Source organism: Diplotaxodon limnothrissa, linkage group LG5 (assembly GCF_057381915.1).
Source record: "Diplotaxodon limnothrissa isolate DT_005_m linkage group LG5, D_limnothrissa_male_GT1.1, whole genome shotgun sequence".
Taxonomy (NCBI): Eukaryota; Metazoa; Chordata; class Actinopteri; order Cichliformes; family Cichlidae; genus Diplotaxodon; species Diplotaxodon limnothrissa.
The window spans coordinates 10577970-10603377 of NC_140600.1; the positions used below are offsets into that span (position 1 = coordinate 10577970).

Consider the following 25408-nt stretch of genomic DNA (forward strand, 5'->3'; position numbering starts at 1 on the left):
GGAAACCAGACATCAACTGCTCCATGATGTAAGTATATATCAGTTTTATATTTGCAGTATGCGCAGTAGGGGTGGGCGCTAGCTTCAGCAATGTTATCAGAGGTTTTTTTTTTTAAATGAAGAGCTTCTATTTCGAGAAAACTACCAATAAGGATATATGCACAGATATAGAAAACAATACTGTAACATTTTATTGATGCTTGCAGTTTGGAGGCAGCAGTATTTGCAAGTGTAACTAAATTCCAGGCATTTTCCATCCTTCTTTTCCTATCAGCTTTTTTCTAATTGTCAGTGTGAACCAAGGTGTCAGCAGCAGCATTATAGTGCAAAAGTAGTGACCCAGCATAGATCAAATGTAAGCACAAAAGTAGCCAAGGTAGTGTTTTTCCTGGAAATTTTAAGTGAAAGGATAAAGTAACTGCTTACCACTTTAGTTTAACAATGATTAATGAAATGTAACCGTGTAACTCATCAGCAGTCTGCACAGTATGGTCACATATTAAAACTGAAGAATATGTTGTACTTGTTGTAGTGTTTCATCATGGGTCCAGTTTTTACCCAGGTGCTTAAAGCCCTTCTTTACCCTCATGTAACACCAACAGTAATTTCCAACCACTATTTCCTGTTCCTGTCAGTCAAACAAACAGACGACAAACATCTTCTATAAACAGGAATAATGTCATTTTATCGGATTAGAAAACATCTAATCTAGCGTTGATATTACACTGCTGTTTAGTGTCTGGCTGATCTCAGTGTCACCAAAATATCTGCCCTACATGTCAAACAATGAGAGAACTTGAAACAGTAACATCACCTAGCAGCTTATTTTAATTAGTGCTAACGTTTTGTTTGCTGGCTAACATTGCTATTATTATAGTCACAGTTAATTGACTTTGAATAGCTTTATTTCAAAAGTAATTTTACAATTTCACAGCCATTTAGCTGTGTTAACTGTACATGCTGTAGGTCATAAGGCGTGCATGGATCATTTTTATAATCAGCCTCTTATCTTTTGTCCACCACAGGCTTTGCCATGATAAATTGGTCAGTTGACAACCAGGAGCCGTACACCTTAACCTCAGAGGCCAGGACATCCAGGGGCAGTGTGAACACGCACTTGCTTAAATGGGACGCAAGACGGACTATAGAGGGCCACCCGCTTGCCAGACAACCAAGTGCTGTCCCTGTCCACGGCCAGTGTGAGAAGGACTCTCACTAAAGTCAACCCACACAAAGCTGCTGGACCAGACAATATACCTGGACGCGTGCTCGGAGCCCGTGCTGACCAGCTGACTGATGTCCTAGCGGGCATCTTTAACATCTCCCTGAGTCAAGCTGTTGTGCCACAGTGCTTTAAAACCACCACCATCATACCTGTCCCCAGACCTTCCCAAAGCCTAATTCCACAATGATTGCCTGAGCCTATTCTTGTTAAATGATGAAAAACTCAAAGGCACGTTTGGGCAGTGGATCTGTGTGAAATCAGCAGCTTGCAAAACGAAATCAAAATGTGTGCAATTGATTCTAAAAATAGAAATCACAATAAAGTTCAACATTTACTAAAACCGCCATTCAGTCATCTGAGAGTCTTTACTCATGAAATTATAACGGTTAGATGAATGTATATGCAGTGATTTACTGATCAATGATAAAAGGGGAGATTTATGCAATAACGAAGACTGTCATGAAAAGTATTTGGCATCTGATCTCCTGTAACCTGCGGAGCTAAGCTGTTTTACCAGCTCTGCTCTCTGATTTTTCTTTTTTCTTTTATGAAAAAACACAAGTTGTCAAAGTTATTTGTTTGCAAATGTATTTCAGAAATATCGACATACTTTTTTTAATCAGCAGAAACTTTATGTCAGTAGTGCAAAAACCTGCACTGATCTGACCTCATTTCTTCCTCATCCTGATTCCTGACCTGGGAAGGGAGAGAAATATTTGTTTTTGTTTGTCTTCTTGTTTTATTTAATTCCTTGTGGGATTTGGATCCAACACGTAAAGTATGCATATTATGCACACAAACAAACACACATGCAGCTATTACCCATTTCTTGTATTCTTGAATAAAGACATTGATTTGACACATTTAATTAGTGACCAGTTGTTTTTATTGTTCAATTATTAAGAAAAAAGAAAAGGTGGGGGTGGGTGGGTGGGATGGAAAGTAAAGGGAGAGAGGAGAGAAAACCCCAACAATCCCCTCTGAGCAAGCACTAGGCGACAGTGGATAGGAAAAACTCCCTTTAAAGGAAGAAACCTATGACAGAACCAGGCTCTAGAGGGGGCAGTCAACTGTCGGGACTGGTTGGGGGGTGACTGTGAAAAAACGGGAGGGAGATGGGAGAGGTGTTAGTAGTTAAGGGGGGGATTAAGCTGGAACAGAGGTGGGAGAGGAAGAGGCGACATTGGCAGTACTGAAAGAAGGAGTGTTCCTCCTCCAGAAGAAGCAGAAGCGTTTTTTCTTTTTCTTCAGCTGCTCTTCCACGAGCACCTTTTTCTCGAGGATGAGGATTTTCAGCTCCTCGATTGTTTCTGTGTTTTGCTTCTGCAGCTTGTTGCATTTTTTCTCCACTTCTTCTATTTCAGCTTGTTTTTCTTCCAACCTTTCTTTCAGCACTTTAGATGTTGCCTCCTGTTTCTCAAACTCCTGGAGAAGAAGTTTTTCTTCTCTCTGCTTACTGACCAGCTGTTCTCTCTCTTGAAGCAGGTCTTGATATTTGTGCAGTGTCTCTTCGAACTTTACCTGCAGCATCCTGTTGTTTCCCTCCATGAGCTGGAGTTGGCACTCCATGTCTCCCTGCTTTCTGTCCAGCTGCTCTTTCTCTTGAAGGATTTCTTTATTTTGTCGCAGAGCTTCATCAAGCTTTCCTTGCAAGCTTTCATTTTGTTGCTTGATGCTCTGCAGATTGGAATCCATTTCTTTTTGTTTGATTTCTTGTTCCCTTTTCTCTTGGAGAAGCTTCTCATTTGCTTGCTCTGTGCGATCAAGCCTTTTTTTGTCAACGTTGTACATTAGCTCCATGTCTCGGAGATTGGAGTGCAGCCCTCTCTTCTTCGTGCTGTCTTTCATCTTCTCCTGGAGGAGTTTTCTATTTTGCCGCAGAGCTTGATCAAGCTTTCCTTGCAAGCTTTCGTTGTGTTGCTTGATGCTCTGAAGCTTGGAATGCATTTCTTTTTCTTTTAACTCCTGTTGCCTTTTCTCTTGGAGGAGCTTCTCATTTGCTTGCTCTGTGCGATCAAGCCTTTTTTTGTCTACACTGTACATTAGCTCCATGTCTCTGAGATTGCTGTGCAGCCCTCTCTTCTTCATGCCGTCTTGTTTCTTCTCTTGGACAAGTTTTTTATTTTGTTGCAGGGCTTCATCAAGTTTTCCTTGGAGCTCCTGGTTCTTTTTGTCCATGTCATGGAGATCCTGTTGTTTCCCCTCAATAATAGCTTCCTTTTCTTGAAGCTGGAATGACAACTTTTTTAGTTGAGCGCTCTTTTGCTCATTTTCCTCCATCAAGAACTTAATCTTCTCTGCGTTTCTGAGCGCTTCATCCTCCAGTTCTTCCAAACGCTTTTCCTCTAGTTCCACTTGGTCACACCAGGGAAGAGAGGAAAGGGAAGAGTCTAGTGGCTCATCCCAAGGAAGAGCGTATGGGTCAACTTCTTGTCCCTTTGGATTTTTTTGAGACATGTTGGGTCGGGATACAGTTACAATTGCAAAGGATCCAAATATTTCAAAAGGCTTTTCTGGCGAACGGTTCAATGCTGCACACATCAAGGCTGCGAGAAACGGACTAAAAGTCGTTGCTCTTCACCCCTATTTATAGGTTTTTGGATCAAAGGAAAGAATGGTGGTAAGATTCTACGTGTGTGACGTCATAATTCTGTAAGGCAATGAGGTTGTCACGTGATATTTTTGGAGGAGGGCATTTTTCAACTTGGACAAATTATCAGTAAAGTTTCAATCTCTGTTATTTTCCCCAAAAAACGTGTTGTCGCAATCATGTTTTCTACTGTAATTGGTGCCAACAGATGGCGCAGTTTAAAGTTGGCTGTTACTCTGCCCAGGCTGCTACCATAGAAGAAGAATGTAGACCAATAGTACTTTAACGATGTCCGCTGATCGTTTCCGTGTAAATCTTAGCATTGCTTTAGCCGTCAAGCTAAAGGTTTAGCTTCATACTGCCATATTTTCAGAGTAACAAAATATTTAAACGGTCTCAGATCATGGTGAGTATTTGAAAAAAATGTTTATTTAATGTGAAGCCTGTGATGTGGAAAGGTTAGCAAGCGTAATTTTGCCTATTGTGTTATACACGGGTGCTTACATCCGAGTAGTGTTGATCTTTTCTAAGGTCCATGGGTTTATCCAACGAGCAGCTAAGTCACCGTTATAGCTGTAATTTTGTGTGCAACGTCTTAATGCAAAAAAAAAAACAAAAACACAATGCGTTTTTAAGCTCTCTCTGCGTTCACTGCCTCTGCAAGTGTCAAACTTCCTCGCTTTAGCTGATGCTAACCAACATTAGCGCTTACGGTTCGTATATAAACACAACTGTCAGCCCTTCACTTTTGGTGCCGACAACATTTTGAGCATTTTCTACAGTTTGTGAAATGGTCGCCATTGGCATTACATGCCAGTAGTGTTCGCTAATTGACTTTACCGGGGATTATATTTATTACAACGTTACTGCGTGGAAGTGATCATAGTGTATGCTTATGAACGTGAGTGGTAGGTGTTATTAGTGCGACTTTACCCTTAATTAGTTTTCCCACCGGAAGTAGAGTTGTTTATGCGACGTGATGGCTAGAGCAGTCCCAAACAATCGATTGCGTTTCTTAACAGACCAATTCTCTCCAAACTTTTAGGGTAAGCTAGACTCGAGATATGGTTGCAATAATACGAACAAGAGCACAACAGCATATTGACAATGGCGAGAACTTTAATATTTACATTGTGTTAGTGCACCCATCGCTCCGCATCCTTAACGCTACATTGATGTCGAGAGTCTCTGACACAGCTGTGCTCTGCAGCACAGACACCCTGCTTATCTGTGATTCGGCCAGACTGGTGTTGAACTCCAAAGACATGCGCGGGGTTAGGTTAGTTGGCTGTTGGTGTGAGTGGTTGTCTATGAGTCTCTCTAATAACCCTCCAACAGACTGGCGACCTGTCCAGGGTGTACTTTTGCCCTATGACAGCTGAAATACAACCTGAATAAAATAAGTAGGAGAAAATGAATGATGTTTATGAACTGTAGTTAATGTAGTCAGACAATAAGTTACCGAGCAACAGGCCACAAGTCTTGGTGCAGAATCATACTAAGATTTAAAAAATAAAATGTTGGCACTGGTGTTTGAAACAGTATACTGTCAGTAAGACTGGAGCAACTGCACACATCTGGAAACTAATAACTAGAGTAGTTAGTAACATTTTGTTACTGCATCCATTTAGCCAGGTATAATTAGCATGTCTACATACATGTCATTTCTAATGTGGTCCTATGTGGTATGTTGTAGGACAGTGAAGTGTCTGACACTGACCATGTACCAGTGCCTGAGAACACTGGTATGGAGGGGGAGAACGCACCTCTTTACTGTATTTGTCGGAAACCAGACATCAACTGCTTCATGATGTAAGTATATATCAGTTTTATATTTGCAGTACGTGCAGTAGGGGTGGGCGCTAGCTTCAGCAATGTTATCAGAGTTTTTTTTTTTTTTTTAAATGAAGAGCTTCTATTTCGAGAAAACTACCAATAAGGATATATGCACAGATATAGAAAACAATACTGTAACATTTTATTGATGCTTGCAGTTTGGAGGAAGCAGTATTTGCAAGTGTAACTAAATTCCAGGCATTTTCCATCCTTCTTTTCCTATCAGCTTTTTTCTAATTGTCAGTGTGAACCAAGGTGTCAGCAGCAGCATTATAGTGCAAAAGTAGTGACCCAGCATAGATCAAATGTAAGCACAAAAGTAGCCAAGGTAGTGTTTTTCCTGGAAATTTTAAGTGAAAGGATAAAGTAACTGCTTACCACTTTAGTTTAACAATGATTAATGAAATGTAACCGTGTAACTCATCAGCAGTCTGCACAGTATGGTCACATATTAAAACTGAAGAATATGTTGTACTTGTTGTAGTGTTTCATCATGGGTCCAGTTTTTACCCAGGTGCTTAAAGCCCTTCTTTACCCTCATGTAACACCAACAGTAATTTCCAACCACTATTTCCTGTTCCTGTCAGTCAAACAAACAGACGACAAACATCTTCTATAAACAGGAATAATGTCATTTTATCGGATTAGAAAACATCTAATCTAGCGTTGATATTACACTGCTGTTTAGTGTCTGGCTGATCTCAGTGTCACCAAAATATCTGCCCTACATGTCAAACAATGAGAGAACTTGAAACAGTAACATCACCTAGCAGCTTATTTTAATTAGTGCTAACGTTTTGTTTGCTGGCTAACATTGCTATTATTATAGTCACAGTTAATTGACTTTGAATAGCTTTATTTCAAAAGTAATTTTACAATTTCACAGCCATTTAGCTGTGTTAACTGTACATGCTGTAGGTCATAAGGCGTGCATGGATCATTTTTATAATCAGCCTCTTATCTTTTGTCCACCACAGGCTTTGCCATGATAAATTGGTCAGTTGACAACCAGGAGCCGTACACCTTAACCTCAGAGGCCAGGACATCCAGGGGCAGTGTGAACACGCACTTGTTTAAATGGGACGCAAGACGGACTATAGAGGGCCACCCCCTTGCCAGACAACCAAGTGCTGTCCCTGTCCACGGCCAGTGTGAGAAGGACTCTCACTAAAGTCAACCCACACAAAGCTGCTGGACCAGACAATATACCTGGACGCGTGCTCGGAGCCCGTGCTGACCAGCTGACTGATGTCCTAGCGGGCATCTTTAACATCTCCCTGAGTCAAGCTGTTGTGCCACAGTGCTTTAAAACCACCACCATCATACCTGTCCCCAGACCTTCCCAAAGCCTAATTCCACAATGATTGCCTGAGCCTATTCTTGTTAAATGATGAAAAACTCAAAGGCACGTTTGGGCAGTGGATCTGTGTGAAATCAGCAGCTTGCAAAACGAAATCAAAATGTGTGCAATTGATTCTAAAAATAGAAATCACAATAAAGTTCAACATTTACTAAAACCGCCATTCAGTCATCTGAGAGTCTTTACTCATGAAATTATAACGGTTAGATGAATGTATATGCAGTGATTTACTGATCAATGATAAAAGGGGAGATTTATGCAATAACGAAGACTGTCATGAAAAGTATTTGGCATCTGATCTCCTGTAACCTGCGGAGCTAAGCTGTTTTACCAGCTCTGCTCTCTGATTTTTCTTTTTTCTTTTATGAAAAAACACAAGTTGTCAAAGTTATTTGTTTGCAAATGTATTTCAGAAATATCGACATACTTTTTTTAATCAGCAGAAACTTTATGTCAGTAGTGCAAAAACCTGCACTGATCTGACCTCATTTCTTCCTCATCCTGATTCCTGACCTGGGAAGGGAGAGAAATATTTGTTTTTGTTTGTCTTCTTGTTTTATTTAATTCCTTGTGGGATTTGGATCCAACACGTAAAGTATGCATATTATGCACACAAACAAACACACATGCAGCTATTACCCATTTCTTGTATTCTTGAATAAAGACATTGATTTGACACATTTAATTAGTGACCAATTGTTTTTATTGTTCAATTATTAAGAAAAAAGAAAAGGTGGGGGTGGGTGGGTGGGATGGAAAGTAAAGGGAGAGAGGAGAGAAAACCCCAACAATCCCCTCTGAGCAAGCACTAGGCGACAGTGGATAGGAAAAACTCCCTTTAAAGGAAGAAACCTATGACAGAACCAGGCTCTAGAGGGGGCAGTCAACTGTCGGGACTGGTTGGGGGGTGACTGTGAAAAAACGGGAGGGAGATGGGAGAGGTGTTAGTAGTTAAGGGGGGGGGGGGGGGGGGATTAAGCTGGAACAGAGGTGGGAGAGGAAGAGGCGACATTGGCAGTACTGAAAGAAGGAGTGTTCCTCCTCCAGAAGAAGCAGAAGCGTTTTTTCTTTTTCTTCAGCTGCTCTTCCACGAGCACCTTTTTCTCGAGGATGAGGATTTTCAGCTCCTCGATTGTTTCTGTGTTTTGCTTCTGCAGCTTGTTGCATTTTTTCTCCACTTCTTCTATTTCAGCTTGTTTTTCTTCCAACCTTTCTTTCAGCACTTTAGATGTTGCCTCCTGTTTCTCAAACTCCTGGAGAAGAAGTTTTTCTTCTCTCTGCTTACTGACCAGCTGTTCTCTCTCTTGAAGCAGGTCTTGATATTTGTGCAGTGTCTCTTCGAACTTTACCTGCAGCATCCTGTTGTTTCCCTCCATGAGCTGGAGTTGGCACTCCATGTCTCCCTGCTTTCTGTCCAGCTGCTCTTTCTCTTGAAGGATTTCTTTATTTTGTCGCAGAGCTTCATCAAGCTTTCCTTGCAAGCTTTCATTTTGTTGCTTGATGCTCTGCAGATTGGAATCCATTTCTTTTTGTTTGATTTCTTGTTCCCTTTTCTCTTGGAGAAGCTTCTCATTTGCTTGCTCTGTGCGATCAAGCCTTTTTTTGTCAACGTTGTACATTAGCTCCATGTCTCGGAGATTGGAGTGCAGCCCTCTCTTCTTCGTGCTGTCTTTCATCTTCTCCTGGAGGAGTTTTCTATTTTGCCGCAGAGCTTGATCAAGCTTTCCTTGCAAGCTTTCGTTGTGTTGCTTGATGCTCTGAAGCTTGGAATGCATTTCTTTTTCTTTTAACTCCTGTTGCCTTTTCTCTTGGAGGAGCTTCTCATTTGCTTGCTCTGTGCGATCAAGCCTTTTTTTGTCTACACTGTACATTAGCTCCATGTCTCTGAGATTGCTGTGCAGCCCTCTCTTCTTCATGCCGTCTTGTTTCTTCTCTTGGACAAGTTTTTTATTTTGTTGCAGGGCTTCATCAAGTTTTCCTTGGAGCTCCTGGTTCTTTTTGTCCATGTCATGGAGATCCTGTTGTTTCCCCTCAATAATAGCTTCCTTTTCTTGAAGCTGGAATGACAACTTTTTTAGTTGAGCGCTCTTTTGCTCATTTTCCTCCATCAAGAACTTAATCTTCTCTGCGTTTCTGAGCGCTTCATCCTCCAGTTCTTCCAAACGCTTTTCCTCTAGTTCCACTTGGTCACACCAGGGAAGAGAGGAAAGGGAAGAGTCTAGTGGCTCATCCCAAGGAAGAGCGTATGGGTCAACTTCTTGTCCCTTTGGATTTTTTTGAGACATGTTGGGTCGGGATACAGTTACAATTGCAAAGGATCCAAATATTTCAAAAGGCTTTTCTGGCGAACGGTTCAATGCTGCACACATCAAGGCTGCGAGAAACGGACTAAAAGTCGTTGCTCTTCACCCCTATTTATAGGTTTTTGGATCAAAGGAAAGAATGGTGGTAAGATTCTACGTGTGTGACGTCATAATTCTGTAAGGCAATGAGGTTGTCACGTGATATTTTTGGAGGAGGGCATTTTTCAACTTGGACAAATTATCAGTAAAGTTTCAATCTCTGTTATTTTCCCCAAAAAACGTGTTGTCGCAATCATGTTTTCTACTGTAATTGGTGCCAACAGATGGCGCAGTTTAAAGTTGGCTGTTACTCTGCCCAGGCTGCTACCATAGAAGAAGAATGTAGACCAATAGTACTTTAACGATGTCCGCTGATCGTTTCCGTGTAAATCTTAGCATTGCTTTAGCCGTCAAGCTAAAGGTTTAGCTTCATACTGCCATATTTTCAGAGTAACAAAATATTTAAACGGTCTCAGATCATGGTGAGTATTTGAAAAAATGTTTATTTAATGTGAAGCCTGTGATGTGGAAAGGTTAGCAAGCGTAATTTTGCCTATTGTGTTATACACGGGTGCTTACATCCGAGTAGTGTTGATCTTTTCTAAGGTCCATGGGTTTATCCAACGAGCAGCTAAGTCACCGTTATAGCTGTAATTTTGTGTGCAACGTCTTAATGCAAAAAAAAAAACAAAAACACAATGCGTTTTTAAGCTCTCTCTGCGTTCACTGCCTCTGCAAGTGTCAAACTTCCTCGCTTTAGCTGATGCTAACCAACATTAGCGCTTACGGTTCGTATATAAACACAACTGTCAGCCCTTCACTTTTGGTGCCGACAACATTTTGAGCATTTTCTACAGTTTGTGAAATGGTCGCCATTGGCATTACATGCCAGTAGTGTTCGCTAATTGACTTTACCGGGGATTATATTTATTACAACGTTACTGCGTGGAAGTGATCATAGTGTATGCTTATGAACGTGAGTGGTAGGTGTTATTAGTGCGACTTTACCCTTAATTAGTTTTCCCACCGGAAGTAGAGTTGTTTATGCGACGTGATGGCTAGAGCAGTCCCAAACAATCGATTGCGTTTCTTAACAGACCAATTCTCTCCAAACTTTTAGGGTAAGCTAGACTCGAGATATGGTTGCAATAATACGAACAAGAGCACAACAGCATATTGACAATGGCGAGAACTTTAATATTTACATTGTGTTAGTGCACCCATCGCTCCGCATCCTTAACGCTACATTGATGTCGAGAGTCTCTGACACAGCTGTGCTCTGCAGCACAGACACCCTGCTTATCTGTGATTCGGCCAGACTGGTGTTGAACTCCAAAGACATGCGCGGGGTTAGGTTAGTTGGCTGTTGGTGTGAGTGGTTGTCTATGAGTCTCTCTAATAACCCTCCAACAGACTGGCGACCTGTCCAGGGTGTACTTTTGCCCTATGACAGCTGAAATACAACCTGAATAAAATAAGTAGGAGAAAATGAATGATGTTTATGAACTGTAGTTAATGTAGTCAGACAATAAGTTACCGAGCAACAGGCCACAAGTCTTGGTGCAGAATCATACTAAGATTTAAAAAATAAAATGTTGGCACTGGTGTTTGAAACAGTATACTGTCAGTAAGACTGGAGCAACTGCACACATCTGGAAACTAATAACTAGAGTAGTTAGTAACATTTTGTTACTGCATCCATTTAGCCAGGTATAATTAGCATGTCTACATACATGTCATTTCTAATGTGGTCCTATGTGGTATGTTGTAGGACAGTGAAGTGTCTGACACTGACCATGTACCAGTGCCTGAGAACACTGGTATGGAGGGGGAGAACGCACCTCTTTACTGTATTTGTCGGAAACCAGACATCAACTGCTTCATGATGTAAGTATATATCAGTTTTATATTTGCAGTACGTGCAGTAGGGGTGGGCGCTAGCTTCAGCAATGTTATCAGAGTTTTTTTTTTTTTTTTAAATGAAGAGCTTCTATTTCGAGAAAACTACCAATAAGGATATATGCACAGATATAGAAAACAATACTGTAACATTTTATTGATGCTTGCAGTTTGGAGGAAGCAGTATTTGCAAGTGTAACTAAATTCCAGGCATTTTCCATCCTTCTTTTCCTATCAGCTTTTTTCTAATTGTCAGTGTGAACCAAGGTGTCAGCAGCAGCATTATAGTGCAAAAGTAGTGACCCAGCATAGATCAAATGTAAGCACAAAAGTAGCCAAGGTAGTGTTTTTCCTGGAAATTTTAAGTGAAAGGATAAAGTAACTGCTTACCACTTTAGTTTAACAATGATTAATGAAATGTAACCGTGTAACTCATCAGCAGTCTGCACAGTATGGTCACATATTAAAACTGAAGAATATGTTGTACTTGTTGTAGTGTTTCATCATGGGTCCAGTTTTTACCCAGGTGCTTAAAGCCCTTCTTTACCCTCATGTAACACCAACAGTAATTTCCAACCACTATTTCCTGTTCCTGTCAGTCAAACAAACAGACGACAAACATCTTCTATAAACAGGAATAATGTCATTTTATCGGATTAGAAAACATCTAATCTAGCGTTGATATTACACTGCTGTTTAGTGTCTGGCTGATCTCAGTGTCACCAAAATATCTGCCCTACATGTCAAACAATGAGAGAACTTGAAACAGTAACATCACCTAGCAGCTTATTTTAATTAGTGCTAACGTTTTGTTTGCTGGCTAACATTGCTATTATTATAGTCACAGTTAATTGACTTTGAATAGCTTTATTTCAAAAGTAATTTTACAATTTCACAGCCATTTAGCTGTGTTAACTGTACATGCTGTAGGTCATAAGGCGTGCATGGATCATTTTTATAATCAGCCTCTTATCTTTTGTCCACCACAGGCTTTGCCATGATAAATTGGTCAGTTGACAACCAGGAGCCGTACACCTTAACCTCAGAGGCCAGGACATCCAGGGGCAGTGTGAACACGCACTTGTTTAAATGGGACGCAAGACGGACTATAGAGGGCCACCCCCTTGCCAGACAACCAAGTGCTGTCCCTGTCCACGGCCAGTGTGAGAAGGACTCTCACTAAAGTCAACCCACACAAAGCTGCTGGACCAGACAATATACCTGGACGCGTGCTCGGAGCCCGTGCTGACCAGCTGACTGATGTCCTAGCGGGCATCTTTAACATCTCCCTGAGTCAAGCTGTTGTGCCACAGTGCTTTAAAACCACCACCATCATACCTGTCCCCAGACCTTCCCAAAGCCTAATTCCACAATGATTGCCTGAGCCTATTCTTGTTAAATGATGAAAAACTCAAAGGCACGTTTGGGCAGTGGATCTGTGTGAAATCAGCAGCTTGCAAAACGAAATCAAAATGTGTGCAATTGATTCTAAAAATAGAAATCACAATAAAGTTCAACATTTACTAAAACCGCCATTCAGTCATCTGAGAGTCTTTACTCATGAAATTATAACGGTTAGATGAATGTATATGCAGTGATTTACTGATCAATGATAAAAGGGGAGATTTATGCAATAACGAAGACTGTCATGAAAAGTATTTGGCATCTGATCTCCTGTAACCTGCGGAGCTAAGCTGTTTTACCAGCTCTGCTCTCTGATTTTTCTTTTTTCTTTTATGAAAAAACACAAGTTGTCAAAGTTATTTGTTTGCAAATGTATTTCAGAAATATCGACATACTTTTTTTAATCAGCAGAAACTTTATGTCAGTAGTGCAAAAACCTGCACTGATCTGACCTCATTTCTTCCTCATCCTGATTCCTGACCTGGGAAGGGAGAGAAATATTTGTTTTTGTTTGTCTTCTTGTTTTATTTAATTCCTTGTGGGATTTGGATCCAACACGTAAAGTATGCATATTATGCACACAAACAAACACACATGCAGCTATTACCCATTTCTTGTATTCTTGAATAAAGACATTGATTTGACACATTTAATTAGTGACCAATTGTTTTTATTGTTCAATTATTAAGAAAAAAGAAAAGGTGGGGGTGGGTGGGTGGGATGGAAAGTAAAGGGAGAGAGGAGAGAAAACCCCAACAATCCCCTCTGAGCAAGCACTAGGCGACAGTGGATAGGAAAAACTCCCTTTAAAGGAAGAAACCTATGACAGAACCAGGCTCTAGAGGGGGCAGTCAACTGTCGGGACTGGTTGGGGGGTGACTGTGAAAAAACGGGAGGGAGATGGGAGAGGTGTTAGTAGTTAAGGGGGGGATTAAGCTGGAACAGAGGTGGGAGAGGAAGAGGCGACATTGGCAGTACTGAAAGAAGGAGTGTTCCTCCTCCAGAAGAAGCAGAAGCGTTTTTTCTTTTTCTTCAGCTGCTCTTCCACGAGCACCTTTTTCTCGAGGATGAGGATTTTCAGCTCCTCGATTGTTTCTGTGTTTTGCTTCTGCAGCTTGTTGCATTTTTTCTCCACTTCTTCTATTTCAGCTTGTTTTTCTTCCAACCTTTCTTTCAGCACTTTAGATGTTGCCTCCTGTTTCTCAAACTCCTGGAGAAGAAGTTTTTCTTCTCTCTGCTTACTGACCAGCTGTTCTCTCTCTTGAAGCAGGTCTTGATATTTGTGCAGTGTCTCTTCGAACTTTACCTGCAGCATCCTGTTGTTTCCCTCCATGAGCTGGAGTTGGCACTCCATGTCTCCCTGCTTTCTGTCCAGCTGCTCTTTCTCTTGAAGGATTTCTTTATTTTGTCGCAGAGCTTCATCAAGCTTTCCTTGCAAGCTTTCATTTTGTTGCTTGATGCTCTGCAGATTGGAATCCATTTCTTTTTGTTTGATTTCTTGTTCCCTTTTCTCTTGGAGAAGCTTCTCATTTGCTTGCTCTGTGCGATCAAGCCTTTTTTTGTCAACGTTGTACATTAGCTCCATGTCTCGGAGATTGGAGTGCAGCCCTCTCTTCTTCGTGCTGTCTTTCATCTTCTCCTGGAGGAGTTTTCTATTTTGCCGCAGAGCTTGATCAAGCTTTCCTTGCAAGCTTTCGTTGTGTTGCTTGATGCTCTGAAGCTTGGAATGCATTTCTTTTTCTTTTAACTCCTGTTGCCTTTTCTCTTGGAGGAGCTTCTCATTTGCTTGCTCTGTGCGATCAAGCCTTTTTTTGTCTACACTGTACATTAGCTCCATGTCTCTGAGATTGCTGTGCAGCCCTCTCTTCTTCATGCCGTCTTGTTTCTTCTCTTGGACAAGTTTTTTATTTTGTTGCAGGGCTTCATCAAGTTTTCCTTGGAGCTCCTGGTTCTTTTTGTCCATGTCATGGAGATCCTGTTGTTTCCCCTCAATAATAGCTTCCTTTTCTTGAAGCTGGAATGACAACTTTTTTAGTTGAGCGCTCTTTTGCTCATTTTCCTCCATCAAGAACTTAATCTTCTCTGCGTTTCTGAGCGCTTCATCCTCCAGTTCTTCCAAACGCTTTTCCTCTAGTTCCACTTGGTCACACCAGGGAAGAGAGGAAAGGGAAGAGTCTAGTGGCTCATCCCAAGGAAGAGCGTATGGGTCAACTTCTTGTCCCTTTGGATTTTTTTGAGACATGTTGGGTCGGGATACAGTTACAATTGCAAAGGATCCAAATATTTCAAAAGGCTTTTCTGGCGAACGGTTCAATGCTGCACACATCAAGGCTGCGAGAAACGGACTAAAAGTCGTTGCTCTTCACCCCTATTTATAGGTTTTTGGATCAAAGGAAAGAATGGTGGTAAGATTCTACGTGTGTGACGTCATAATTCTGTAAGGCAATGAGGTTGTCACGTGATATTTTTGGAGGAGGGCATTTTTCAACTTGGACAAATTATCAGTAAAGTTTCAATCTCTGTTATTTTCCCCAAAAAACGTGTTGTCGCAATCATGTTTTCTACTGTAATTGGTGCCAACAGATGGCGCAGTTTAAAGTTGGCTGTTACTCTGCCCAGGCTGCTACCATAGAAGAAGAATGTAGACCAATAGTACTTTAACGATGTCCGCTGATCGTTTCCGTGTAAATCTTAGCATTGCTTTAGCCGTCAAGCTAAAGGTTTAGCTTCATACTGCCATATTTTCAGAGTAACAAAATATTTAAACGGTCTCAGATCATGGTGAGTATTTGAAAAAATGTTTATTTAATGTGAAGCCTGTGATGTGGAAAGGTTAGCAAGCGTAATTTTGCCTATTGTGTTATACACGGGTGCTTACATCCGAGTAGTGTTGATCTTTTCTAAGGTCCATGGGTTTATCCAACGAGCAGCTAAGTCACCGTTATAGCTGTAATTTTGTGTGCAACGTCTTAATGCAAAAAAAAAAACAAAAACACAATGCGTTTTTAAGCTCTCTCTGCGTTCACTGCCTCTGCAAGTGTCAAACTTCCTCGCTTTAGCTGATGCTAACCAACATTAGCGCTTACGGTTCGTATATAAACACAACTGTCAGCCCTTCACTTTTGGTGCCGACAACATTTTGAGCATTTTCTACAGTTTGTGAAATGGTCGCCATTGGCATTACATGCCAGTAGTGTTCGCTAATTGACTTTACCGGGGATTATATTTATTACAACGTTACTGCGTGGAAGTGATCATAGTGTATGCTTATGAACGTGAGTGGTAGGTGTTATTAGTGCGACTTTACCCTTAATTAGTTTTCCCACCGGAAGTAGAGTTGTTTATGCGACGTGATGGCTAGAGCAGTCCCAAACAATCGATTGCGTTTCTTAACAGACCAATTCTCTCCAAACTTTTAGGGTAAGCTAGACTCGAGATATGGTTGCAATAATACGAACAAGAGCACAACAGCATATTGACAATGGCGAGAACTTTAATATTTACATTGTGTTAGTGCACCCATCGCTCCGCATCCTTAACGCTACATTGATGTCGAGAGTCTCTGACACAGCTGTGCTCTGCAGCACAGACACCCTGCTTATCTGTGATTCGGCCAGACTGGTGTTGAACTCCAAAGACATGCGCGGGGTTAGGTTAGTTGGCTGTTGGTGTGAGTGGTTGTCTATGAGTCTCTCTAATAACCCTCCAACAGACTGGCGACCTGTCCAGGGTGTACTTTTGCCCTATGACAGCTGAAATACAACCTGAATAAAATAAGTAGGAGAAAATGAATGATGTTTATGAACTGTAGTTAATGTAGTCAGACAATAAGTTACCGAGCAACAGGCCACAAGTCTTGGTGCAGAATCATACTAAGATTTAAAAAATAAAATGTTGGCACTGGTGTTTGAAACAGTATACTGTCAGTAAGACTGGAGCAACTGCACACATCTGGAAACTAATAACTAGAGTAGTTAGTAACATTTTGTTACTGCATCCATTTAGCCAGGTATAATTAGCATGTCTACATACATGTCATTTCTAATGTGGTCCTATGTGGTATGTTGTAGGACAGTGAAGTGTCTGACACTGACCATGTACCAGTGCCTGAGAACACTGGTATGGAGGGGGAGAACGCACCTCTTTACTGTATTTGTCGGAAACCAGACATCAACTGCTCCATGATGTAAGTATATATCAGTTTTATATTTGCAGTATGCGCAGTAGGGGTGGGCGCTAGCTTCAGCAATGTTATCAGAGGTTTTTTTTTTTAAATGAAGAGCTTCTATTTCGAGAAAACTACCAATAAGGATATATGCACAGATATAGAAAACAATACTGTAACATTTTATTGATGCTTGCAGTTTGGAGGCAGCAGTATTTGCAAGTGTAACTAAATTCCAGGCATTTTCCATCCTTCTTTTCCTATCAGCTTTTTTCTAGTTGTCAGTGTGAACCAAGGTGTCAGCAGCAGCATTATAGTGCAAAAGTAGTGACCCAGCATAGATCAAATGTAAGCACAAAAGTAGCCAAGGTAGTGTTTTTCCTGGAAATTTTAAGTGAAAGGATAAAGTAACTGCTTACCACTTTAGTTTAACAATGATTAATGAAATGTAACCGTGTAACTCATCAGCAGTCTGCACAGTATGGTCACATATTAAAACTGAAGAATATGTTGTACTTGTTGTAGTGTTTCATCATGGGTCCAGTTTTTACCCAGGTGCTTAAAGCCCTTCTTTACCCTCATGTAACACCAACAGTAATTTCCAACCACTATTTCCTGTTCCTGTCAGTCAAACAAACAGACGACAAACATCTTCTATAAACAGGAATAATGTCATTTTATCGGATTAGAAAACATCTAATCTAGCGTTGATATTACACTGCTGTTTAGTGTCTGGCTGATCTCAGTGTCACCAAAATATCTGCCCTACATGTCAAACAATGAGAGAACTTGAAACAGTAACATCACCTAGCAGCTTATTTTAATTAGTGCTAACGTTTTGTTTGCTGGCTAACATTGCTATTATTATAGTCACAGTTAATTGACTTTGAATAGCTTTATTTCAAAAGTAATTTTACAATTTCACAGCCATTTAGCTGTGTTAACTGTACATGCTGTAGGTCATAAGGCGTGCATGGATCATTTTTATAATCAGCCTCTTATCTTTTGTCCACCACAGGCTTTGCCATGATAAATTGGTCAGTTGACAACCAGGAGCCGTACACCTTAACCTCAGAGGCCAGGACATCCAGGGGCAGTGTGAACACGCACTTGCTTAAATGGGACGCAAGACGGACTATAGAGGGCCACCCGCTTGCCAGACAACCAAGTGCTGTCCCTGTCCACGGCCAGTGTGAGAAGGACTCTCACTAAAGTCAACCCACACAAAGCTGCTGGACCAGACAATATACCTGGACGCGTGCTCGGAGCCCGTGCTGACCAGCTGACTGATGTCCTAGCGGGCATCTTTAACATCTCCCTGAGTCAAGCTGTTGTGCCACAGTGCTTTAAAACCACCACCATCATACCTGTCCCCAGACCTTCCCAAAGCCTAATTCCACAATGATTGCCTGAGCCTATTCTTGTTAAATGATGAAAAACTCAAAGGCACGTTTGGGCAGTGGATCTGTGTGAAATCAGCAGCTTGCAAAACGAAATCAAAATGTGTGCAATTGATTCTAAAAATAGAAATCACAATAAAGTTCAACATTTACTAAAACCGCCATTCAGTCATCTGAGAGTCTTTACTCATGAAATTATAACGGTTAGATGAATGTATATGCAGTGATTTACTGATCAATGATAAAAGGGGAGATTTATGCAATAACGAAGACTGTCATGAAAAGTATTTGGCATCTGATCTCCTGTAACCTGCGGAGCTAAGCTGTTTTACCAGCTCTGCTCTCTGATTTTTCTTTTTTCTTTTATGAAAAAACACAAGTTGTCAAAGTTATTTGTTTGCAAATGTATTTCAGAAATATCGACATACTTTTTTTAATCAGCAGAAACTTTATGTCAGTAGTGCAAAAACCTGCACTGATCTGACCTCATTTCTTCCTCATCCTGATTCCTGACCTGGGAAGGGAGAGAAATATTTGTTTTTGTTTGTCTTCTTGTTTTATTTAATTCCTTGTGGGATTTGGATCCAACACGTAAAGTATGCATATTATGCACACAAACAAACACACATGCAGCTATTACCCATTTCTTGTATTCTTGAATAAAGACATTGATTTGACACATTTAATTAGTGACCAATTGTTTTTATTGTTCAATTATTAAGAAAAAAGAAAAGGTGGGGGTGGGTGGGTGGGATGGAAAGTAAAGGGAGAGAGGAGAGAAAACCCCAACAATCCCCTCTGAGCAAGCACTAGGCGACAGTGGATAGGAAAAACTCCCTTTAAAGGAAGAAACCTATGACAGAACCAGGCTCTAGAGGGGGCAGTCAACTGTCGGGACTGGTTGGGGGGTGACTGTGAAAAAACGGGAGGGAGATGGGAGAGGTGTTAGTAGTTAAGGGGGGGGGGGGATTAAGCTGGAACAGAGGTGGGAGAGGAAGAGGCGACATTGGCAGTACTGAAAGAAGGAGTGTTCCTCCTCCAGAAGAAGCAGAAGCGTTTTTTCTTTTTCTTCAGCTGCTCTTCCACGAGCACCTTTTTCTCGAGGATGAGGATTTTCAGCTCCTCGATTGTTTCTGTGTTTTGCTTCTGCAGCTTGTTGCATTTTTTCTCCACTTCTTCTATTTCAGCTTGTTTTTCTTCCAACCTTTCTTTCAGCACTTTAGATGTTGCCTCCTGTTTCTCAAACTCCTGGAGAAGAAGTTTTTCTTCTCTCTGCTTACTGACCAGCTGTTCTCTCTCTTGAAGCAGGTCTTGATATTTGTGCAGTGTCTCTTCGAACTTTACCTGCAGCATCCTGTTGTTTCCCTCCATGAGCTGGAGTTGGCACTCCATGTCTCCCTGCTTTCTGTCCAGCTGCTCTTTCTCTTGAAGGATTTCTTTATTTTGTCGCAGAGCTTCATCAAGCTTTCCTTGCAAGCTTTCATTTTGTTGCTTGATGCTCTGCAGATTGGAATCCATTTCTTTTTGTTTGATTTCTTGTTCCCTTTTCTCTTGGAGAAGCTTCTCATTTGCTTGCTCTGTGCGATCAAGCCTTTTTTTGTCAACGTTGTACATTAGCTCCATGTCTCGGAGATTGGAGTGCAGCCCTCTCTTCTTCGTGCTGTCTTTCATCTTCTCCTGGAGGAGTTTTCTATTTTGCCGCAGAGCTTGATCAAGCTTTCCTTGCAAGCTTTCGTTGTGTTGCTTGATGCTCTGAAGCTTGGAATGCATTTCTTTTTCTTTTAACTCCTGTTGCCTTTTCTCTTGGAGGAGCTTCTCATTTGCTTGCTCTGTGCGATCAAGCCTTTTTTTGTCTACACTGTACATTAGCTCCATGTCTCTGAGATTGCTGTGCAGCCCTCTCTTCTTCATGCCGTCTTGTTTCTTCTCTTGGACAAGTTTTTTATTTTGTTGCAGGGCTTCATCAAGTTTTCCTTGGAGCTCCTGGTTCTTTTTGTCCATGTCATGGAGATCCTGTTGTTTCCCCTCAATAATAGCTTCCTTTTCTTGAAGCTGGAATGACAACTTTTTTAGTTGAGCGCTCTTTTGCTCATTTTCCTCCATCAAGAACTTAATCTTCTCTGCGTTTCTGAGCGCTTCATCCTCCAGTTCTTCCAAACGCTTTTCCTCTAGTTCCACTTGGTCACACCAGGGAAGAGAGGAAAGGGAAGAGTCTAGTGGCTCATCCCAAGGAAGAGCGTATGGGTCAACTTCTTGTCCCTTTGGATTTTTTTGAGACATGTTGGGTCGGGATACAGTTACAATTGCAAAGGATCCAAATATTTCAAAAGGCTTTTCTGGCGAACGGTTCAATGCTGCACACATCAAGGCTGCGAGAAACGGACTAAAAGTCGTTGCTCTTCACCCCTATTTATAGGTTTTTGGATCAAAGGAAAGAATGGTGGTAAGATTCTACGTGTGTGACGTCATAATTCTGTAAGGCAATGAGGTTGTCACGTGATATTTTTGGAGGAGGGCATTTTTCAACTTGGACAAATTATCAGTAAAGTTTCAATCTCTGTTATTTTCCCCAAAAAACGTGTTGTCGCAATCATGTTTTCTACTGTAATTGGTGCCAACAGATGGCGCAGTTTAAAGTTGGCTGTTACTCTGCCCAGGCTGCTACCATAGAAGAAGAATGTAGACCAATAGTACTTTAACGATGTCCGCTGATCGTTTCCGTGTAAATCTTAGCATTGCTTTAGCCGTCAAGCTAAAGGTTTAGCTTCATACTGCCATATTTTCAGAGTAACAAAATATTTAAACGGTCTCAGATCATGGTGAGTATTTGAAAAAATGTTTATTTAATGTGAAGCCTGTGATGTGGAAAGGTTAGCAAGCGTAATTTTGCCTATTGTGTTATACACGGGTGCTTACATCCGAGTAGTGTTGATCTTTTCTAAGGTCCATGGGTTTATCCAACGAGCAGCTAAGTCACCGTTATAGCTGTAATTTTGTGTGCAACGTCTTAATGCAAAAAAAAAAACAAAAACACAATGCGTTTTTAAGCTCTCTCTGCGTTCACTGCCTCTGCAAGTGTCAAACTTCCTCGCTTTAGCTGATGCTAACCAACATTAGCGCTTACGGTTCGTATATAAACACAACTGTCAGCCCTTCACTTTTGGTGCCGACAACATTTTGAGCATTTTCTACAGTTTGTGAAATGGTCGCCATTGGCATTACATGCCAGTAGTGTTCGCTAATTGACTTTACCGGGGATTATATTTATTACAACGTTACTGCGTGGAAGTGATCATAGTGTATGCTTATGAACGTGAGTGGTAGGTGTTATTAGTGCGACTTTACCCTTAATTAGTTTTCCCACCGGAAGTAGAGTTGTTTATGCGACGTGATGGCTAGAGCAGTCCCAAACAATCGATTGCGTTTCTTAACAGACCAATTCTCTCCAAACTTTTAGGGTAAGCTAGACTCGAGATATGGTTGCAATAATACGAACAAGAGCACAACAGCATATTGACAATGGCGAGAACTTTAATATTTACATTGTGTTAGTGCACCCATCGCTCCGCATCCTTAACGCTACATTGATGTCGAGAGTCTCTGACACAGCTGTGCTCTGCAGCACAGACACCCTGCTTATCTGTGATTCGGCCAGACTGGTGTTGAACTCCAAAGACATGCGCGGGGTTAGGTTAGTTGGCTGTTGGTGTGAGTGGTTGTCTATGAGTCTCTCTAATAACCCTCCAACAGACTGGCGACCTGTCCAGGGTGTACTTTTGCCCTATGACAGCTGAAATACAACCTGAATAAAATAAGTAGGAGAAAATGAATGATGTTTATGAACTGTAGTTAATGTAGTCAGACAATAAGTTACCGAGCAACAGGCCACAAGTCTTGGTGCAGAATCATACTAAGATTTAAAAAATAAAATGTTGGCACTGGTGTTTGAAACAGTATACTGTCAGTAAGACTGGAGCAACTGCACACATCTGGAAACTAATAACTAGAGTAGTTAGTAACATTTTGTTACTGCATCCATTTAGCCAGGTATAATTAGCATGTCTACATACATGTCATTTCTAATGTGGTCCTATGTGGTATGTTGTAGGACAGTGAAGTGTCTGACACTGACCATGTACCAGTGCCTGAGAACACTGGTATGGAGGGGGAGAACGCACCTCTTTACTGTATTTGTCGGAAACCAGACATCAACTGCTTCATGATGTAAGTATATATCAGTTTTATATTTGCAGTACGTGCAGTAGGGGTGGGCGCTAGCTTCAGCAATGTTATCAGAGTTTTTTTTTTTTTTTTAAATGAAGAGCTTCTATTTCGAGAAAACTACCAATAAGGATATATGCACAGATATAGAAAACAATACTGTAACATTTTATTGATGCTTGCAGTTTGGAGGAAGCAGTATTTGCAAGTGTAACTAAATTCCAGGCATTTTCCATCCTTCTTTTCCTATCAGCTTTTTTCTAATTGTCAGTGTGAACCAAGGTGTCAGCAGCAGCATTATAGTGCAAAAGTAGTGACCCAGCATAGATCAAATGTAAGCACAAAAGTAGCCAAGGTAGTGTTTTTCCTGGAAATTTTAAGTGAAAGGATAAAGTAACTGCTTACCACTTTAGTTTAACAATGATTAATGAAATGTAACCGTGTAACTCATCAGCAGTCTGCACAGTATGGTCACATATTAAAACTGAAGAATATGTTGTACTTGTTGTAGTGTTTCATCATGGGTCCAGTTTTTACCCAGGTGCTTAAAGCCCTTCTTTACCCTCATGTAACACCAACAGTAATTTCCAACCACTATTTCCTGTTCCTGTCAGTCAAACAAACAGACGACAAACATCTTCTATAAACAGGAATAATGTCATTTTATCGGATTAGAAAACATCTAATCTAGCGTTGATATTACACTGCTGTTTAGTGTCTGGCTGATCTCAGTGTCACCAAAATATCTGCCCTACATGTCAAACAATGAGAGAACTTGAAACAGTAACATCACCTAGCAGCTTATTTTAATTAGTGCTAACGTTTTGTTTGCTGGCTAACATTGCTATTATTATAGTCACAGTTAATTGACTTTGAATAGCTTTATTTCAAAAGTAATTTTACAATTTCACAGCCATTTAGCTGTGTTAACTGTACATGCTGTAGGTCATAAGGCGTGCATGGATCATTTTTATAATCAGCCTCTTATCTTTTGTCCACCACAGGCTTTGCCATGATAAATTGGTCAGTTGACAACCAGGAGCCGTACACCTTAACCTCAGAGGCCAGGACATCCAGGGGCAGTGTGAACACGCACTTGTTTAAATGGGACGCAAGACGGACTATAGAGGGCCACCCCCTTGCCAGACAACCAAGTGCTGTCCCTGTCCACGGCCAGTGTGAGAAGGACTCTCACTAAAGTCAACCCACACAAAGCTGCTGGACCAGACAATATACCTGGACGCGTGCTCGGAGCCCGTGCTGACCAGCTGACTGATGTCCTAGCGGGCATCTTTAACATCTCCCTGAGTCAAGCTGTTGTGCCACAGTGCTTTAAAACCACCACCATCATACCTGTCCCCAGACCTTCCCAAAGCCTAATTCCACAATGATTGCCTGAGCCTATTCTTGTTAAATGATGAAAAACTCAAAGGCACGTTTGGGCAGTGGATCTGTGTGAAATCAGCAGCTTGCAAAACGAAATCAAAATGTGTGCTATTGATTCTAAAAATAGAAATCACAATAAAGTTAAACATTTACTAAAACCGGAGTCTCGGAGTTTTAAGACAATGGATGATTCGATCTCATTGGCACTCCACATAGCCCTATCACAACTGGATCAACGCAACACCCACCTAAGAATGCTGTTCACTGATTTCATCTTAGCATTCAACACCATCATTGCCCAGCAGCTGATCGGCAAGCTGGACCTGCTCAGACTAAGCAACTCCACCTTCAACAGGATGCTGGACTTTCTTACTTTGTATGAAAACGTAATAAATTGGTATTAGTATGTAAAACCTATGTTTGTCTGGCGTTAGAGCATTTTTTTTTGTAAATTAGCATTTTCGATCCCTTTTCACTGTGTGTATATTGTCCACTGCAGCAGCCTGGTAGGGGTGAGAAGCCATTTCTGTTGACTCGGTTTTCTCCTGTTTTTCACTTAGGTCAGGTAAGTCTTTTGGTTGGTGTTTTTTTTTTTTTTTTTATAGGGAAGTTTAGGGATGTTTAGGGGTTTGTTATTTTGGCATTGCTCACTGCCAATGTAAGTAAATGTCTTCATAGTGCTTTGAAAAGTACCGTAGTTTTCGGGTCATAAGCCGATACTTTTTTTCCCACACCGTGAACACTTATACTGACGTGCGGCTAATGCATTTCTTTTTTTCATGCGGCCAAAAAATTTTTGCCTGGTAACAGTAGACTAGTAAAACCTGGACCTGCATGCATCCACATTCCTCTCATTAAGCAGGCATTAAAATCAAAAGTTACAATTCCATGAACAGCGTAAACATGTCCAAAACCAGTCAAGCCTACAGTCATTTTACATGAATGAAAATCAGTTAATAAAGGTGGGCGGATTGATCTGAGGTTGATCCCAACCTATAAGAATAATATAATCTTGATATAATATCCTTAAGTTGTTTGACAACATTCATTTCTGTACAATATAGTCTGGCTTTACCACAGTCTGCTAGAGGCGGGCGGATCAATCGATTGATACCAACCAGTTTCAATAGTGTTATCGGCAATATTGATCCTGCATTTACTTGGTATTGGATCAATAATTGGCAGAAAGATTGCACCAGCTGTGGACTCATAACCCCTTTTGTGAGTGATTATCTAACATGCCAACATATCCTGCTGCTTTGGGCACATCTGTGATATGAAGATCACGCAGTGATGTGTTTAAACAGAGAAGACTGAAGCCCAAAAGTCATATTTTAGATCACATATTCTCTTCCAGATCTCTGCCACTTTTTGATTAGTGGCAACTGACCCATGTAGGGTTGCTATAGTTTGATAGTAGTTTCAAGTTTATTTATTTATATAGTACTTTTAAAAACAACAGTTGTTGACCAAAGTACTGTACAGTAAAATAGTCAAAGCAGAAGACATACCAAATAAAATAGAATATAGATTAAGAGAAAATTGAATCATGGAATGAACAATAGAAACAGAGCCATCTT

At 40.9% G+C, this 25408-nt stretch overlaps 4 protein-coding genes across 4 annotated transcripts; all 4 read right to left on the bottom strand.

The window, feature by feature from the left end:
* Positions 1 to 2371: 2371 nt before the first annotated feature.
* LOC146631599 (uncharacterized) lies at positions 2372 to 3766 on the bottom strand. The gene has a single exon (XM_085353012.1). It carries the CDS (start codon positions 3764 to 3766, stop codon positions 2372 to 2374), a length of 1395 nt encoding a protein of 464 aa, XP_085209138.1.
* Positions 3767 to 7985: 4219 nt separating this feature from the next.
* Positions 7986 to 9380, bottom strand: LOC146631600 (uncharacterized). The gene has a single exon (XM_085353013.1). The coding sequence runs from the start codon at positions 9378 to 9380 to the stop codon at positions 7986 to 7988; it is 1395 nt and encodes a 464-aa protein (XP_085209139.1).
* Positions 9381 to 13587: 4207 nt separating this feature from the next.
* On the bottom strand, positions 13588 to 14982 carry LOC146631601 (uncharacterized). The gene has a single exon (XM_085353795.1). The coding sequence runs from the start codon at positions 14980 to 14982 to the stop codon at positions 13588 to 13590; it is 1395 nt and encodes a 464-aa protein (XP_085209921.1).
* A 4208-nt stretch (positions 14983 to 19190) lies between these two features.
* On the bottom strand, positions 19191 to 20585 carry LOC146631602 (uncharacterized). Its single transcript, XM_085353796.1, has one exon. The coding sequence runs from the start codon at positions 20583 to 20585 to the stop codon at positions 19191 to 19193; it is 1395 nt and encodes a 464-aa protein (XP_085209922.1).
* Between the last annotated feature and the right edge of the window lie 4823 nt (positions 20586 to 25408).

What these genes read in the sequence shown, in the direction of transcription:
- LOC146631599 (XM_085353012.1), bottom strand. Translation starts at nt 3,766, where the DNA reads ATGTGTGCAGCATTGAACCGTTCGCCAGAAAAGCCTTTTGAAATATTT.
- LOC146631600 (XM_085353013.1), bottom strand. Translation starts at nt 9,380, where the DNA reads ATGTGTGCAGCATTGAACCGTTCGCCAGAAAAGCCTTTTGAAATATTT.
- LOC146631601 (XM_085353795.1), bottom strand. Translation starts at nt 14,982, where the DNA reads ATGTGTGCAGCATTGAACCGTTCGCCAGAAAAGCCTTTTGAAATATTT.
- LOC146631602 (XM_085353796.1), bottom strand. Translation starts at nt 20,585, where the DNA reads ATGTGTGCAGCATTGAACCGTTCGCCAGAAAAGCCTTTTGAAATATTT.